The sequence below is a fragment of the Haliotis rufescens genome, unplaced genomic scaffold, assembly GCF_023055435.1.
Source record: "Haliotis rufescens isolate VD_foot unplaced genomic scaffold, xgHalRufe1.0.p SCAF_15, whole genome shotgun sequence".
Classification (NCBI taxonomy): Eukaryota; Metazoa; Mollusca; class Gastropoda; order Lepetellida; family Haliotidae; genus Haliotis; species Haliotis rufescens.
Window position 1 is genome coordinate 34,681,094 of NW_025963835.1, and position 17,814 is coordinate 34,698,907.

A 17,814-nucleotide genomic window follows, 5' to 3' on the forward strand; every position below is an offset into this window, starting at 1 on the left:
TCGAAGTCGAGACGAGGTGAGAACGAGAGCACATGAAGCCAAAGCACACCAAGCCATTTTAAAATGTCAGAACTCACCAATTTGCTTATCTTTCATATTTTCATATGGATTACCTGACCAACGCGCATGTTGATGGCATTTTGGCGTTGTTGATTCACAAATGAGGCTGTATTAATGTGCAGTGCATCTCTCCCAGTGCCAGCAAGTGAACCGGAAATGACGTAAGGGTACGGAAGGGCAAGTAACTCGTCTTGACTGAATAGCGGTAGCGCTCTCGTCTGTTTTTCAGAATTGAAACGTGCGAAAACGCATGTTTAGTGTTTATCATTCCAACTTTCCATCATATTAGCGACATGTGCTATTTGATGCTATTGTTGTCGTGTTTAGGATATATTAATCAATGAACCTGCACCATACATCTTGCTAAACGCGCACACGTTTAAGAAAACTAATATGTAGACGTGTAAAAATATATATCCTTCCGCTTTATGACCCCTATTTCACCCCAGAGGCAGATTTGGAGGGGGAGCCCAGATGGATGCAGCCCTTAGGCGTTTACAGTTTTATATTATTTACAAGTCGTCCTGCCATGTACGACTCTGGTGATGTAATACTACTAACCTAGTTGTTTGTTTGTTGTTTAACGCCGCACTCTGCAATATTCCATCTATATGACGGCGGTTTGTACAGAGTCTAGGGTAGACAATCCAGTGATTGATATCATGAGCATGACAACCCGATCCCGTGAGTCGCCTCTCACAAAGCACGGGTCCCTAAGACCACCAGATCTCCTCGGGTCAATACTACCAGCACGTCGACTAACACCAGGGCAGGTCCGAGACCAGAGCCTGTCGACAGTGACCTATCACCGAGCACCTGTCGCTGCCTGTACACGATAACGTCCGCCAGCTGCTGGGACGTGCTCGTTCCAAGATGGAAGCAGTCACGTGTCACAACTATATTCCCGTAGCTGTCGATACCCAACCAACTCCCAAATTACATGTAATAACAGATATATTCTATTTTCATCAGTCTATTGGAGGAGGTACATTTGTGCTACGTTTACAGTACTGCCAGTGTTATTCCACCATACATACACATTATCTTCCGGCTACTTGGTATGACCTTCAAGCGCATGTTTTTGTTTGTTTGTTTGTTTATTGTTTAACGCCGCACTCAGCAATCTTTCAGCTATATGACGGCGGTCTGTAAATAATCGAGTCTGAACCAGACAATCCAGTCATTGATATCATGAGCATCGATCCACGCAATTGGGAAACGATGACATGCATCAACCAAGTCACCATGCCTGACCGCCCTATCCCGTTAGTCGCCTCTTTCAACAAGCATAGACGCCTTTTACGGCAAGCATGGGTTGCTGAAGACCTATTCTATCCCGGATCGTCACGGGTCTCAAGAGCATGTCAATAACACAATTTACTATATACTAAGTCAGATAGATAGATAGATAGTATACATGTTATTTATTTTCAACAGTAAAGACAAGAAATACTAATAGGGCAAGATTGACAAAAAAAATGACTAAAGACAGTTTAATGGATTAAAAGGCAGAGGACATAATTGGTTTTTTTTCAGATGTTAAGGGCTGACACAGTTTCGGGTCAATACCCAAAATGTCAATCAATACCTGGTGTGACCACCATTAGCATTGATCACTGCCACACATCTCCTGTACATTGAGTGGATCAGACGATTTGTGAAGGCCCTAGGGATCCTCCTGCACACATCCAGAGCAGCTGTGTGTAGTTCATCGGCAGTTGTAGGGACTGGGCGCACATTGTGCATACGCCTTTGAACCTCATACCACAAGTGTTCGATGGGGTTCAGATCAGGGCTCAGGGCTGGCCACGGTAGAACACGGATGTTGTGTTGTTGCAGAAAGGCCATGGTAGCTCTGGCAACATGGGGATTAACGTTGTCCTGCTGGATAATGTGTTGTTGATGTTGTGCAAAATATGGAACAACGTGGGGTCTGATCACTTGGTCGATATACCGCTGAGCAGTGACGCCGTGTCCCCGACCTTGACCAACATTCAGAAAGCACATGGGTCCAAGTCTCGCATTAAGTCCAATCCCTGCCCATATCCTGACGCTAGGTCCACCTCATGGATCCCTTTCCACAACGTTTCTGTCACCGAAACGATCACCTCGACGCCGCCAAATTCTGACTCTTCCGTCTGCATGGGAGACACAAAAGCGACTTTCATCAGAGAAGAAGACACGCCTCCACTCACGATGACGCCTATTGCGATGACCCTGTGCCCACTGAAGTCGTGCTTGTCGATGCCGTGGTTGAGAACAGGACGACGTGATTGTGGGCGACATCTGAGGTTGTTTGAACGGAGACGTCGGATCACAGTGTCCCGGCTAATGTGTCGATTATGTGTTCCTATGGTCTGTCGAGCACTTTCACTTGCAGTTAGGAACGGATGTCGCTGGTGTTGACGGGTAATCTGCCGATCTTGTCGAGGTGTGGTGACCCTAGGACGACCGCTCCGAGGAAGGTCATCTGTGGTCTGTGTAGCATTGTATCGATGCAGGAGACAGTAAATTGTGGTTATGTTAATGTTGAAATGACGGGCAACATCTTGGACAGACTCTCCAGCTTCCAAACGTCCGAATGCCTGGTTTCTCTGAATTTGAGTTAGGCGTGGCATTGTTGACTAAGGAGTGGTAGTTCCAAGAAACGGCCACAGTTTTATACCCACTACAGTTCGTGCATTTTCGATTTCGCGGGAAATGGGTGCCTGATACTCACATATTCATTGGAATGGTGCGTTTTGGCGATTCGTTTTTTATGTTGCGTTTTTACTCGGGGCTTCCAAAATGCAACCAAAAATATTGATAACACCATCAGGCTTTACTACATGCTAAAACTCGTATCAATTTATGGTTCCGTGTTTGTTACCTATTTTCTTAAACCACTTGCGTTTCTTTTGCGTGTGAGTATATATTGTATGCCATAGGTTATGACAGATGTTACATAACCGAACACGATCCCCCACAGAAGAGAGTGTGTATAAATGTGTTTAAATACGTGTCACTGTCAGCAGGGTGGGGCAGTTGTTAGTCAGGTAGTGATTACTCGTCTCGCAGCCGACCCAGGTTCGATTCCCCACATGGGTGGAGCCCCTTGCTGGTGTCACCGTCGTGATGTTGCTGGAATGATGCTGTAAGCGCCGTAACACCACACTTCCTTACCGTATATGCTCTGACCATGTTATATGAAACATATAGGCTGTGTACACTGTCATATATGCAATCTGTACTGTTATGTTATAAATACTGTTATATACCCATATACTATGTCATATAGACAATGTCATATACTACTGCGTATGCCACAGTGAATGTTGCCTCACACTGACCTTAAACCCGTGAACACCCAGGATATTACTGATCTTCAGCAAACCATGTTTGTGGTAAGAGGCGACTATGCTTGTTTGTTTGTTTGTTTGTTTGTTGTTTAACGCCGCACTCAGCAATCTTCCAGCTCTATGGCGGCGGTCTGTAAATAATCGAGTGTGGACCAGACAATCCAGTCATTGAAATCATGAGCATCGATCCACGCATTTTTGATACGAAGTCATGCATCAACCAAGTCAGCGAGCCTGACCATCCGATCCCGTTAGTCGCCTCCTACAGCAAGCACGGGTTTCTGAAATCCTACCCCGGATCTTCAGGGGTCGACTAAGATTATCGTAAGGGGCGACTATGCTTGTCGTAAGAGGTGACTAACGGTATCAGGTAGTCGGGCTCGTTTACTTGGCTGATGCGTATCATCGATTAGATCATTGATTAGATCCATATGCTTACGATGTCACTCGATTGTCTGGTCCAGACTCGATTACAGACCGCCGACATAAAGCTGGAATATTGCTGAGTGTGGCGTAAAACAACAAACAAACACACCTAAACATATCGTGGCACTATTGCGTAGATGTGTGTGAGAACAAGGTCACAGCGGCTGTTCACGAGGTGCTTTCATCTTGCCGGTATTTCTAAACACCGTGCTTGAAATCCCATGCAGTTTAAGTCTGTCGTGTGTCAGCGTCCATCGATTTGGATCAGAATATTTTCGTGCGATAGGGTTACCTTGACAACCGGATGTAGAGTCTCAGCTGTGATGCTAGGTTTATCTGAGACAGCCTATTGACCACACACACACACACACACACACACACACAGCTGTGACTTCACTAACATTCTATATAGCCTGTTGCGTCCAGCGTCATCAGACTTAATTCAAAGTATTTATAGATTCAGGTCAACCCAGGGTCAAGTCGGAGGAGAGACGCGTGCAGCACGAGACTTATGGTGTAGGTTGCGCATATACGTTTCTTTGTTTGTATAAGCAATATTACCTCTATATGATGGCGGTCTGTAAATAATCGAGTCTAGACCGTACAATCCAGTGATTGACATTATGAGCATGGATCTACTTCACTGGGATACGGTATCAACCAAGTCAGCGAGTCTGACCACCCGATCCCCTAAGTCGCCTCTTACGACAAGCATAATCGCCTTTTACAGCAAGCATGGGTGTCTGAAGACACTATTACAGTTGTAATGTTTGAGGGAAGCACACAATGGCGCATTTAGAAAGAGATGTTGTGGATTGTGTAGATTCTGAAATACGACATCAAAGTAGAATTCTAAACCAACGCATAGGCGGATACAGAGGGTGGGTGCCCCTTTTTATTTCGAAAAAAACTTTATTTCTGTATAAATTACCACCAAAGACAATAAATAGATCTAAGTAGTGCACCCCCCCCCCCACCCCCCCCCCCCCCCCCCCCCCATTTTATTTAGCATGGTTGAGGCAGACATGACTCCCCCGTCCCTGAAGTTAGTCCGCGTCGATTGGTCACCTCCTGTCTGTAGGAGGCGGTCGGGTAGCCCAGTGGTTAAAGCGTTCGTTCATTACGCCCCAGGCCCGGGTTCGCTTCCCCACATTGGCACAGCCCATTTCTGCTGTCCCTCGACGTGATATTGCTGGAATATTGCTGAAAGCGTCGTAAAACATACTCAATCACTCACTCACCGCTAGTCGTAAGGGACAACCCACATGGGGAGTCAGGGATCTGAAATGTTGCGTTGAAAACTTCACCAGATCGTATTAAAGTAAAATATCTAATTTTAATGGGACTGAGGGTACCCTGATGTAGGAAGTGTTGAGTTGAGTGCTCCAAACTCCAGGTGAGTGAGTGAGTGAATGTGGTTTTTCGCCGCTTTATTTAGCAATATTCCAGCAATATCACGGCGGGGGACAACAGAAATGGTCTTCACACATTGTACCCCATGTCTGGAATCGAACCCGGGACTTCGGCGTGACGAGCGAACGCTTTAACGCGGTCTAGGGCTACGTGGTCTAGGGCGTGCCCGTTTCACAAAGCGATCTTGGCGCTTAGACTATCGCAACGCCCACAGTTAAATTTAGGTGTATATTTTCATTGTCGCAAAATCGTCCCAGTAGTGAGTGTGAATAAATGGATTTACATCCGTTTCACTATTACCAAGGGCGTTGGGTAAACCGATGGATTAACGACGACACCCATGATAGCAGTGTGGGAGCCCCGTTTTCCCCGGAATATTGCTAAATGGGGCGATAAACTGACTGTAAACACAATCGTAACCGTTCAAAACATGAACATTTATAGGATGTTTGTGCTACCTATATATCAAGTTACATGGGCTATTGTGCTCCCAATATGGCGTTACCCCCCTACATCATAGATACCCTTCCCATCATTTGCCCCAGCCAATCAATCTGGCTTTTTTGAGTTGTCGGCGACATGGTCAACGTGTCTCTGGTGCCGTAATTCGCCTTGCAGAGTTGCGTCCCTTAGACGTGGCAGAACATTTGATCTGGCTTCGATTCCCGGATCGCCCTAAATATGATTCTGGTTTGTCAGCACCATGCCGAGCTCGTGGGTTTCACCAGAGTGGTAAACGTCTAAGTCTCTAAGACCTGCATCACTTCGGGCTTTCTTCCCACATTAAGCTGAAAGGGCGCGATTTAACTGGAATCAAAGCGATGTTGAACCAATCTCACTCCCGCACTTGGAATTGTCATGTAAATGCATTGTACGGACAAACTGCCACAGCTGAAGTCAAGCTAGCTTTGTTCCACGCCTTGATATAGATTCTGAATCTTTTCATGAAGGAGACTGCCCCGCCTGTGTTCCGCTGCCTTGCAGTCAAGAATCTTCCTGGTGCGGGGGTTCGACTCTGGGTTTTGTGGAGCGGTGAATTTGTCCTTCAGCACCCGGAATGACCTGCCTTCCGTGAGGCTCGCCCTTCTACCCGCCGTGCTGCCTCTGCGGGCACTGTCGGTGGGAGTCCCATCAGGGAAACAAGGCACATACGTGTCATCAGGCTTGATGTCACCCCCTGTCTGTTCCTCCAGTAATGAAGCGATGGACATTCCACTCTGTCGACGACGAAGCCTTGGTTTTTGCATGTCTGGTGTCATTAAACCTCCGCCATCTTGGACCCCAGAGGTGATTGGCGGTAGGAGCAGACGATTTTCGCTGTTGAATTTATCATCCGTGAATTTCAGTGACCTGGAGGAAAGATTTCTTTGAAATTCATATATGTTTCCCAGGCTCTTGGAGTATCGGTTCCTGAATACTCTCTTTGCGTCATCGACCTTCTTCACCGTACTCTCCAGTGACCTTGAGACGCTGACGTTGGCAGCGCGGACCGGTTGCGTGAACTCTCGGCCCGTCAGTTTGTCTCGAGACTGGTGTTTCACCAGAGTTTTGGCTCGGCGTTCATACTCCAGACGTCTCACCATTTCACCCATCTCACCCGGTAGTCCCTACAGGCCTGCTCTCGTCTGAAAAACAACAAGGACATGTTACATTTCTTTGCATTATTATGTGCCCGAGGTGACTTCCGGTTAAAGGGGCGGTGAGGTAGCCTAGTGGTTAAAGCGTTCCCTCATCACGTCGAAGACCCGGGTTTGATTCCCCACATGAGTACAATGTGTCTAGCCAAGTTTTGGTGTCCCCAGCCCTGATATTACTGGAATATTGCTGAAAGAGGCGTAAAACCATATTCAATCCGCCTTGGTTAAAATTATGGTGGCCGAGAGGGGACATCGCTTTCTCGCTCTCTCGCTTTCTCGCTTTCTCGCTCTCTCGCTTTCTCGCTCTATCGCTTTCTCGCTTTATCGCTTTCTTGCTCTATCGCTTCCTCTAATGGCTAACCATAGTCATATGAAGGAATCGGGTGTTCTTTAACTTCTCTTTTGAATAGTATGTACTGTAAATCTTGAAATTAACGTTAGAGTTAATTATAAATGCAAACAAATTAGCGTAGACTTAATTACCGCATTCGACGTAATAAGCGCCCAGGGCGCTCTCAAAATTAGAATATTATTTTGGTGAAAAAAAAGTTGAGTTGAAAGATGAATTTCGTAGTTTATGCTGACAGCCTGAAATGTTTATGTACGACAGATATTATACGCGAATAAAGAAGTCTTGTGTACATTAATCAATCTGAAGGGGTGCTAATTGGGATTGTTCACTAGCCAATATATTAGCAAATATTGCCTTGGGCGTTTATTAGAGCGGGGCGCTTATTACGTCGAATACGGTAATTATACTTTGCATTTATGTCTCAGAAATGACTGTTGATAAGACGGCCTCACTGAACACTTTGAATAGCGGAAATAACCACTTGAATATAAAACCAATCAACTACCTATTTCCACATTACGGTTACTGAGAACAATATGTCATCCAACAACTAGAAATTACATAATGGACATCCGGTAGTATTACCATTCCTTGGGTGAGGACTTCCACTTTGATGACATCTACTCCGCAAACAGAATAAGCATTGATATAAGCGTTGTTTTTAGGAAAACACTATTGCTTTTTATGAAGTACGTACTACTCAGCGCTATTGAGCGGTGTTATTTGCTTTTTATTTTGCTAACTTGGCCTGGGGGCGGGGAATTCAATAGCTAAATAGGGCCATAAATCAATCAAATTCTTTTTTACGCAGAAATACGTGGATTGTTTTAAAAGCACATATGTCTGTACTGTTAATTTATAATTAAGTAGATAGTGAGATAATTTCAACATTCCGTCCATATGTATAATTTAAAATGCGACTTGGAAAAATCTCAGCTCTCTTTTATGATTAAAACCCACATCAGCACCCCGTGGGTCCAGTATATTGAGTTGTTTACACCAAAAAATGCTGTTTCGTGTGACTTCTAAAATGTATCTGTTCGTGTGCTGACCCACGTGGGTAACATGACGCATAAACACCGATGTTCATGTCTGATTAACTGTAGGCGAGATGGAGAGCCCTGTCTGTGCATCTTCACTGCAATGGGATTCATGCATGCGTGATGTCTGCATTCAGTAAGTAAATAGAGATCTGTACAGATATATTGGTGGGCAAGTTCAAAAGGATACTTAGATAATTACGCAGTGTGTTGTTACACTGGTGCGTGTTTTTAAATTGTATGCGGGGGGCAGAGATGGCCCAGTCGTCAGGGGGCCGGCACCTCGCTGTGTTTGTGGGTTCGAATCCCAGTTCGCCCCGATTATGTTTCTTGGTTTGTCAGCACCATACCCGTGCTCGTGGGTTTCACCGAAGTGGTACACGTCTAAGACCTGCATCACTTCGGCCATTCCTCATACATTAAGCTGACACGCAGTGATATAACTGGAATAATGTTAAAAGCGGGGTCACACACAACTCACTCACTAATACATACATAAGCAGCTCAACATTAACTGGGCAATACGTATTTACGCAAGTAAGCAGCTTATGCGGAGCTCTGTTGTGTTTATCCGAGTAGCTTGTTTACAAGCAAAGTGTCTACGTTTATAACTCCATAAACAAACAATAACATTGAAGTCAGTTCTTATAAATAGATAAGAACAACATTAACAGCTTCCCAGACTGCTTATTTAGTCATGAACATGAAAGCCCCGCAGACAATGATACGAACCAGTGGCATCGATCAACGCCATGATACAAAACAACCCTCACCTTCTCCATTGTCAACCAATCAGACTGACAGACAGACAGACTGACGGACAGACGGACAGACAGACAGACGGACGGACGGACGGACGGACGGACAGATAGACAGACAGACAGACGGACAGTTTTCAGTAATTTAGGCATCAAGGCCCATAGTACAAAGCAGACTGGATATTAACATTTGTCACGTGGTGTTCATGATTAGATTTTAAATCAAGTTACACATTCCTCATTATAAAGACATGTTTTAAGAAAACAGAAACAGCCTGGATCATATCAGGATGTTCAGAGTTTAGCAGATTTATCATTAACTGACGGTCTTTAAAAATACCTTGCTACATTGGGAGAAATTTGTACCTTAAATGGGAATACGTTTCACATATAAGTAGGACATGGTATTCATCATCTACTTCTCCGGATAAACAGTTTGTACAAATAGAGTTCACAATATCACCGTCTTTGGACTTGAGACATATATTTACATTAAAATTATGCAATGAAATTCTAAGTTTACAGTAAGCTCTGATTAAACTTTTATCATTTAAAGAAGTTCAATATCTTTCAGTTTGTAACAATGATTTTACTTTGCTGTAATTGATCAGATAAAGTGATTCAGAAATACTTTGGTGCCACTGTTGACAAAATATATCCTTTAGTCTTTGCTTAAATGCACATAAAAATAACTTTGGATCTCCCACATGTTGGGAAATCCATACATATGAAAAGCCTCTGATAAATAATGGATTTCTCACATCTGAAACCCAATTATGTTTCCATTATCATCAAGTACGGCCTGTTTCACCAAGGATTGCCTTGTTTGAGGCAAACTTACCAACACCTAGAAAACATTTGAAATATGAAGTGTGAACTTTTTCAAATGTAGCGTAATACTTAGCACCCCATATTTCAAAACCATACAAAAGTATAGGCATAATTTTGCCTTCAAAAATGGTACATGCTGTGAAAAAAAAACACGCGACTATTTTTCCTGAATAAATTATAAAGAGGTATAATGGCTTGAGACGCCTGAGCAGCTAATTGCTTACATGCCATAAACCATGACAATCTAGAGGAGAACATAAGACCTAAATATTTAAAGTAAGTGACTACACTCAAGGCAGACGAACCAAGAAACCACTTTTCATGTTTTGCAACAATACCACCTTTTCTAAAAACTACAACATTCAGATTCGGCGTCGGCGTTCAGATTTACTTCAAGACTCCATTTTGAACAGTAACTCTGTAACATCATCAGCAAAGAGAAGGAGCATAATGTCCATCATATCCTGTGTTACAAATATCCCATGTTGACAACTATTTTGCAGCTCTATATCAAGTTCATTTACGAGATAAATAAACAATAACGGACTTAAAACACAACCTTGTCGTACACCGGAGATGTTGTAAAGCATTCCGTACGTTCATACTTATATTCCAAGATTCTGGAAACACACCCATGTCTAAAGTCTTATTGAACAATAGCTTCAAGTATGGTGAAAAGAGATTCGATGGTAGTTTAAAGAATTCAGGAGTATCCTATCTTCACCTGCGGACTTGCCCGTACTCAGATTATTTATAGCGTCCGTGACCTCTCTTTCAGTGATCTCACCTGACAGGACCTCATCCGAAAAGGGTGAATCATTACAGTTATCACATGTATGAGAGTGCAGAAACTCCTCCACAAAACGACCAAACTCATTATTATCAGTTCCTTGTTAGGGATAAAGAAGATCTCTAAAGTAAGTCAGCCAGTCACTTGGAGATATGTAGCTTCTCAGTGGACGTCGCTGTATGGTCTTCTTCACTGTCTTCCAAAACTGTTTACAATCACTGTGTTTAGCAGCGGTATTGATTTCTTTCTTTTTGTTGCAACATTTCTTGAAACCATATTTGGCTGATATGTACTGCTTTAAGTTTGAATCACACTTACAACTTCTAAATGTATTCAAAAGTCTGTATTTTCTCGGACTTCAGAAACTCGCACTCCTTATCAAACCACGGAGGCTGATAGCTTTGTCTACCTGAAGTTCCTATAGAAACAGCTGACTTTGCACAGTAGAGTATGATATCTCTCAGCTTACATACTGCAGCATTTACATTTTGATCTACCAATAATATATATTCTTCAAACATCACTTAACAAATATCTTCGCTGAGATACTTAACATAAGATGAAAACTGTTCTGAAGATTATTTATATTTAGGAACATAGGATAAATTAACAGAAGCAGTTCTTTCCTTGTAGACTCCAGCAGTAACAATATCCTTGAAACTGCATACTGCAGGTAAGTGATCAGACTCTGTGCGTGGTGAAACGGACATATCTAATACATTTGGAAATAACTCAGTAGATACAACAGAATAATGTACAACACTGCAACCTGTATGGGAGATGAAGGTAAGGTATCAGCCAATCAGGAGTTAGTAATACGTCAGTGGGCATGGAAACATGGCGCCAAAGCAATTGTTTGGTTAGCCAATCAGCAATCTCATTAAAATCAGATCTTAGTTCTCGTTACCGCTAAACAAAGCCAATCAGATGCCACGGAATCACTTACCATATAATAATATTGTTTTAAAAAGTGCTATATTTTGTTTATTTCTAAAGATATATTGCGTATCGTTATTAAAAGTGGTATATTTCGTATTATTATAAAGAGTGGTATATTTTGTATTGTAAAGAGGTGGTATATTTTGTATATTTCCAAAATGGTGGTATTCTAGTATTTCGTATTGTTATATAGAGGTGGTATATTTCGCATTGCCATAGAGAGATGGTATATTTATAAGTGTGTGGTCACTGCAGAAGACGTTTTCGGCGCCGGTGACGACATCGACAGCATGCTATTCTTGGCCAGACGCTGCTGTTGACGGCGCTGGATGTCAGTGGCAGATATAACACGGCGGTCTTGGCGAAGACAAGGAATGCTTCAGATGCCTTCATATGTCTCTACGTATACGATAGTCTATTGAGGCAACATTAAAGCAGGTATAAAGTCGGCTAAACTCGAGGCTTGCGTTCGTTATGCCTCTCACCCCATAACGCATCAGCATATTCCTGTCAGTGAGAAGCTATATACACACCCACGTCTATGTCTGTCAATCAGTGGCTATATACACACCCATGTCTATGTCTGTCAATCAGTGGCTATATACACACCCATGTCTATGTCTGTCAATCAGTGGCTATATACACACCCACGTCTATGTCTGTCAATCAGTGGCTATATACACCCCCACGTCTATGTCTGTCAATCAGTGGCTATATACACACCCATGTCTATGTCTGTCAATCAGTGGCTATATACACACCCATATCTATGCATGTCAATCAGTGGCTATATACACACCCATGTCTATGTCTGTCAATCAGTGGCTATATACACACCCATGTTTATGTCTGTCAATCATTGACTATATACACACCCAGGTCTATGTCTGTCAATCAGTGGCTATGTACACACCCATGTCTATGTCTGTCAATCAGTGGCTATATACACAACCATGTCTATGTCTGTCAATCTGTGGCTATATACACACCCATGTCTATGTCTGTCAATCAGTGGCTATATACACACCCATGTCTATGTCTGTCAATCAGTGGCTATATACACACCCATGTCTAAGTCTGTCAATCAGTGGCTATATACACACCAATGTCTATGTCTGTCAATCAGTGGCTATATACACACCCATGTCTAAGTCTGTCAATCAGTGGCTATATACACACCCATATCTATGCATGTCAATCAGTGGCTATATACACACCCATGTCTATGTCTGTCAATCAGTGGCTATATACACACCCATGTCTATGTCTGTCAATCAGTGGCTATATACACACCCAGGTCTATGTCTGTCAATCAGTGGCTATGTACACACCCATGTCTATGTCTGTCAATCAGTGGCTATATACACAACCATGTCTATGTCTGTCAATCTGTGGCTATATACACACCCATGTCTATGTCTGTCAATCAGTGGCTATATACACACCCATGTCTATGTCTGTCAATCAGTGGCTATATACACACCCATGTCTAAGTCTGTCAATCAGTGGCTATATACACACCAATGTCTATGTCTGTCAATCAGTGGCTATATACACACCCATGTCTAAGTCTGTCAATCAGTGGCTATATACACACCCATATCTATGCATGTCAATCAGTGGCTATATACACACCCATGTCTATGTCTGTCAATCAGTGGCTATATACACACCCATGTCTATGTCTGTCAATCAGTGGCTATATACACACCCATATCTACGTCTGTCAATCAGTGGCTATAAACACACCCATGTCTATGTCTGTCAATCAGCGGCTTGCTACAAATGCTCTTATATCTATATTTGTCATTAAGAGCCTATATACACGCTTATATCTGTAAATCAATCATTAACGATACACGCACAATCACACTAACCATATGTACAATACTCTGTCTATGTCTGTCAATCAGTGGCTATATACACACCCATGTCTATGTCTGTCAATCAGTGGCTATATACACACCCATATCTACGTCTGTCAATCAGTGGCTATAAACACACCCATGTCTATGTCTGTCAATCAGCGGCTTGCTACAAATGCTCTTATATCTATATTTGTCATTAAGAGCCTATATACACGCTTATATCTGTAAATCAATCATTAACGATACACGCACAATCACACTAACCATATGTACAATACTCTGTTAAGTAAAGACAATTCACCGTACGCGTCAAGCCTGAGAAAAGATAAGAACTACATCGGTCAAAGTTAATCTGCTGTAGTTAATATCGGATCCAGACCATATTAATATTTCATGTAGGTTCTAATAGGCTAAGCGCTGACAGCTGCGAAGTGTTCCGGCCAGATATCGATCTTGGCAAGCTACGCACAGCAGGAACGGACAATGGGGCTGTGTGCTGTAATCTGGACTGGGGGGACTTATCCCAATAGCCCAGCCTAACCCACGTGTCACTACACCAGCCTGAGCACATTACAAGGGCGATTAGAGCTGTGAATAACAGTAGCAACCAACTGTACTGTTTGATGAGGCAGGCGATTGTAAACGTGCATGCGTGCACGCTCACACATATACTTACAAGCGTTCACGCTCACACACATATACGTACATTGGCGTGATCCCCCACACACAAATGTTAATAGTTAAGTTGGTTTCTTCTCATTTCCCATTTTTTGTCCCTTTGTTACATTTCAAAGTAAATATGCATGCGCGCGTACACACACACACACACGCACACACACATGCGTATACGCACGCACACACATGCGTATACGCACACACACACATGCGTCTACGCACGCACACACATGCGTCTATGCACACACACACATGCGTATACGCACATACACACACATGCGTATACGCACACACACATCTGCGTCTACGCACACACACATGCGTATACACACATACACACACACATGCGTATACGCACATACACACATACACACACATGCGTATACGCACATATACATAGACACACATGCGTATACGCACGCACACACATGCGTATACGCACACACACATATGCGTCTACGCACACACACACATGCGTATACGCACATACACACATACACACACATTCGTATACGCACATACACACACATGCGTATACGCACATACACACACACACATGCGTATACGCACGCACACACATGCGTATACGCACATAGACACATACACATACACATGCGTATACGCACGCACACACATGCGTATACGCACACACACATGCGTATACGCACACACACATATGCGTCTACGCACACACACATGCGTATACGCACATACACACATACACACACACACATTCGTATACACACATGCGTATACGCACATACACACACATGCGTATACGCACGCACACACATGCGTATACGCACACACACACATGCGTATACGCACATACACACACATGCGTATACGCACATACACACACACACATGCGTATACGCACATACACACACACACACATGCGTATGCGCACATACACACATACACATGCGTATACGCACGCACACACATGCGTATACGCACGCACACACACATGCGTCTACGCACACACACACACACACACATGCGTATTCGCACATACACACATACACACGCGTATACGCACATACACACATACACACACATGCGTTTACGCACATACACACACACACATGCGTATACGCACACACACACATGCGTCTACGCACACACACACACACACACATGCGTATACGCACATACACACGCGTATACGCACATACACACACATGCGTATACGCACATACACACACACACATGCGTCTACGCACACACACGCACACGCACACGCACACCACACACACACACACACACACACACACACACACACACACACACACACCACTGATTGACTGGCAAAGACATGGGCGTGTATATAGCCACTGATTGACAGGCACATAAATAAAACATTTGATTTAATAACAGATTGTGGCCTAAAATTAATAACTTGGGATTTATCACTGTATACAGAATTTGAATTAACAATATCATCAACATAGGCTAAAACACCAACCGTTGTGTTATTAATCTTAACACCGACTGATAAATTATCTAGTGCATGTAACACATTATTTATATACATGGTAAATAACAAAGGAGACAATAAACAGCCTTGTTTAAGGCCGCATTTGACGTCAGGGTGTAAGTATACCATTCAGACGTACAGATCACTGTACATTTTATACAGGGAAAAAACACCATTGTACATTTTGCCCCTTACGTTATTGGAAAACAGTTTATGCCATAAAATATTTCTATTAACACAATCATAGGCTTTTTTAAAATCCACCAAAGCCACGAACGTAGATTTGTTCATACTTTTTCTGTGTTTTTTTTTATAATATATAGTAGTAACATTATATACACGTTCAATGGTAGATCTGTCTGTCCTGAAACCGTTCTGGTAGTCATGGAGGAGGGAGTCTGATTCTACGCAACTGCTCAGTCTGTAGTTCAACACTAAACAGTAAAGTTTATAACGCGGAGGAGTTAGATCTTCTATACCCCCCCCCCCCCCCCCCCCCCCCACACACACACACACACACCTTTAGCAGTCGTTAGCACATACCTCACTTCTTCTATAGTAATAGTCCAGTTCTCATCACTGTCACTGTCCTCATCTACGTCACACTGAATGACGTCGTCGTCACTGACGTTGCTGTTAAGCAGATCTGACAAGCGTCTCTTCTTACTACCCACACTCCCACTACACATTACGCGAAAGGCACTCGAACGTTATTTCGTTGGATGGGGTTACGAACAGATCTATCTCTCTTTCCGCATGGCAGCACACCAAACAAGCCGTAAACGATCATTGTATCGTTGGCTTCTTTTAAGTTGAAACCTGCAGTTCCGTGCCATACTCTGTCCTTCTACGATCCTCGTTACTCCGCCCGGCTAACCCGGACACACCGCATTGCGGACAATTACATTTATCCGGACATCCCGCATTGCGGACGATTACGTTAATCCAGATATTAGTTAATCTGAACGATTTCCCTCTGAACGGCACGGATTAACGGAGTCTGTCTTTATTTGTAAACACAGTGTTGTATTCACGAGCTTTACACTGGGGAATACATCAGTACACTAACGTGTGATTGTGAGACACAACTACGAATAGTGTCAGTGTTACCCCAACAAACATTGACGTACACCGTGATATTCATGTCTTTTAAACACATCGAACACACCACTTGATCAACACACATGGACGTACAACACGCATATTGTTTTTATACGGACAAATGATAATATACATTATAAAGGTATGAATGATACTTACTTATCTGAAACAGATTCCAACAAAATGTCTTGCGTTCTGCCAGGGGAGCTTGCTTGTATATCCTCGGGCTGCTCACCTGCCACTGGTCTTAAACACCTGTCAGGTATGACTAAATGAGTCTTACTTCGCCGGGGTCTGTTCACCGCGAGACTGGGTGGTTATATCTCTATAGGTCACTCATCTTTCACACCATGTGTGTTAACACATGTCCCCGGGTGTCAGGGTAGAGCTCTGTGGGGGAGAGGCTCTTGGCAGATTAATGACGGGACAAATAGCAGCTGTAACAGTGACGCTCGCAGACCCTCCTTGTCCACAGCTTGGAAACGTGACCCAAGACAAGCAGGAGTTACCCCCCTTGTGTTTTTGTTTTTTCGACAACAGTCGAGGCACGTTCACGTCATTCAACCCAACGTTGGCTGTTAACTTTACTTTAGTACATCAATCTAACAGTTAATGACTGCCTTGTAACGTTCAGTTTACACACAATAGAACCGTTTCAGTGAGTGAGTGAGTGAGTGAGTGAGAAAATATTCAAACTATCCCAGTCAAAACATGGCAAAAGTAAGCAGGGCTCACTAATACCCTGGTCTTCGAGTGCAACATATTTCGAAATCCAACTTTGAACTGCACCTCTCTTAATGGTATAGAAAGTTAGAAACTGTTCATATAGTGAGTGAGTGAGTGAGTGAGTGACTTTATGAAATTTCCAGCAACATCACTTTTGAGATGCAAGAGATGAGCTTCACACATTCTGGAAATCGAACCGAACCTTCAGCATGACGGGCGAACGCCTATACCACTGGGCTACCCCACCGCCGACAAGGGGCCATGAAGTCTTTCACTCCCTGCTCGTCATGCGAGAGCGAATATGGTTTGACGCCGCCTTTAGCAATATTCCAGCAATATCACGGCGGAAGACACCAGGCAATGGGTTCACACATTGTACC

General features: G+C 43.4%; 2 protein-coding genes across 6 annotated transcripts in view; both read right to left on the minus strand.

Moving 5' to 3' along the window:
* LOC124151876 (BICD family-like cargo adapter 2) overlaps nucleotides 1-238 on the minus strand; it is a 33,076-nt gene extending 32,838 nt beyond the window's left edge. For 4 of the 5 annotated variants that reach the window (XM_046524555.2, XM_046524554.2, XM_046524553.2 and 1 more), the window contains exon 1: nucleotides 114-238. The gene's annotated coding sequence lies outside the window, so the exon portion shown is untranslated. Of the gene's footprint in view, nucleotides 1-77 lie in introns of all 5 variants that reach the window. The other variant, XM_046524552.2, reaches the window with a different exon arrangement.
* Nucleotides 239-4,838: 4,600 nt separating this feature from the next.
* LOC124151878 lies at nucleotides 4,839-17,169 on the minus strand. Its single transcript, XM_046524556.2, has 2 exons — nucleotides 16,868-17,169; nucleotides 4,839-6,862 (listed from the first exon to the last, which is right to left on the minus strand). The coding sequence occupies exon 2, from the start codon at nucleotides 6,827-6,829 to the stop codon at nucleotides 6,140-6,142; it is 690 nt and encodes a 229-aa protein (XP_046380512.1). The 5' UTR covers nucleotides 6,830-6,862; nucleotides 16,868-17,169; the 3' UTR covers nucleotides 4,839-6,139.
* Between the last annotated feature and the right edge of the window lie 645 nt (nucleotides 17,170-17,814).